This window comes from Echinococcus granulosus (assembly GCF_000524195.1).
Source record: "Echinococcus granulosus chromosome Unknown EG_S00109, whole genome shotgun sequence".
NCBI lineage: Eukaryota > Metazoa > Platyhelminthes > Cestoda > Cyclophyllidea > Taeniidae > Echinococcus > Echinococcus granulosus.
Genome location: NW_020170489.1, coordinates 53,797 through 55,758, shown reverse-complemented (window position 1 = coordinate 55,758; position 1,962 = coordinate 53,797). Strand labels below are relative to the sequence as shown.

General features: G+C 44.7%; 1 protein-coding gene across 1 annotated transcript in view; it reads right to left on the bottom strand. All coding sequences in view use genetic code 11, as the record gives it.

Annotated features, from left to right (window-relative positions):
• Nucleotides 1–1,962, bottom strand: part of EGR_08520 (RNA polymerase II subunit A) — a gene marked incomplete at both ends in the record, with an annotated part of 17,724 nt that overhangs the window by 3,430 nt on the left and 12,332 nt on the right. The window contains 2 exons of the mRNA XM_024497769.1: nt 212–693; nt 1,861–1,961. Coding sequence (XP_024347805.1) covers nt 212–693; nt 1,861–1,961 — 583 coding nt within the window. The remainder of the gene's footprint in view (nt 1–211; nt 694–1,860; nt 1,962) is intronic.

The window sequence follows — 1,962 nt, the reverse complement described above, 5'->3', positions numbered from 1 at the left end:
GATGAGAAGGGACGCTAGCCCCACCGGGTTATCTTTGCATTGATAATGAAACAATTTCCTGAGTCGTATGCACTACGACACAATTCCAAATTGCCCAGTCTAAATCTTTCACTCCTCCGCATCTCTATTCACAGAGCAATCATCCCGTCATTTTTACATTGATAAAAAATGTCCAAGGTTAAAAAATTGATGTTTTCAAATGAAAGCCCACCTGAGGTGACATATGGAGAAGTGGATTTTCCGCATATTCCAGGGGACATGGTGGCGGTAAATACTGTTTCATCTCCTCTTGTAAATCCGTTTCCGTCGTCGCTGACACTGACAACTTCGACTGTCCACCCGGTTTGTCATTTACTTCTCTTGTTTCCTGCTCCTCCACTTCTTTACCTTCCTCGTCTTCCTCGTCAATGTCGATGTCATCATCATCATTATCATCGTCGTCTTCACCAAGAGTGGAGTCCAAACCCTCCTCATCGCTATCTGAAATGATGGCCACGTTGTCCGGATTGTCTTCTACGTCCGTGGGGCTGAGAGGAAGCCTCTCCATTTCGATTTCAGCCATCTCCTTCCCATCCCCCTCCTCCTCCTTTCCGTCTCCCTTCTTGTCGTCTCCGTAATTAACATCTTCTTCGTCGGTGGTGGAGAGTGAGGGGGATGTCGAATGCTCCTCGAGAAGATCAAGTTCCTCTAAAACTAAGATTTTGGGAAAAAAAAATTAAAAACATGGTCTGCATTCTCTTGCTTTATGGGGAAATTTGTGCCTGTAGACTTTGGGGAATCTATGTTTGGCCTAACAGTGCTACTTTGGTACTATGCAGGCCCCGGGTGTGACAGTGCCAAACCCAATATAGTTTAATAGAGATGGGGCATGATAGATGAAAATCGACTTTACCTAATGCGATACAACGATACTACTGAAATGAATAGGCTTTTTTCGTTTACTTAAATACCACTAGGATGATTAACATGGGAGAGTAACAACTGCGTTGCCCACAATACTTGCACCCACCTCTATAGGGTAACCAAATAAGTTCCTGAAATTATCCTCCTCCAACAAGATACAAACTTACTGTGAGGCCCGTTTTTATACAATGTCTTGCTCCTCCGCCGTAAAACCCCAGTCGTCTCTGTTTCTGTCGCTGCCATAATGCCTGCTTAGCCCTCAGTAAGCGAACTGTTCCGTGTGTAGTCTACTCTGTACATGCATATAGCAAACATAGTCTTGTGGGTGCCTTGGAAGTGTGAAGTGGATGGCGAGTGGATAGCTTAGAGATAACCGGTGATACTTTTTTCAACTAACACTGGGATATAAAAATCACTTCTCACAACGAATCAGTAAGTCAGGGCTTCCATCCTCTGCTAATTTATTTGGCTCCCACAACTTTCCAGCTGATGTAGGTGTAAACGAAGTGTGGCATCAGTAACATTGAACATAGCTAGAAGTTGTCCTTGCCACGGTAATTTCGAGTTCGCATGCGAATAGAGTCATGTGATTCTTCATGATAAAGGATTGAGAGTCGCTTTTCAGGCGATACATCTTTAAACGATTCATCGGCGAATCCTTTCAACAAATTCGAGACGGTACCTTCCGCTACCTCACATTGTATCCCCGTACAACCAATGCTACGAGAAGCTTCTGCATCTTTGGAGGCCAGTTAAAGTAGGTCCGTAAAGCTGATAAGCTCAGATCATATTCATCAGGTTCAATTTGCACATGGTGACACGAAAGCTCAGAACACGATGAAAATTGAGGAAAATAAAAAGTACCACGGCAATGGGAGACTGGCGTGTAGCTTTGCTTTATGCTGTGTGCGTGCAGACAGTCCCTCGGATTAGAAGTCTCCCAATCCAACTACTCACCAGCAAGAGACAAATGGCCGTCCGATTTCCTAAGACAGGGTCGTTTAGTGGCCGGTGTACCACTTAGCTCTGTCGATTCAGACACCGTTCGCTTGTGCTTCC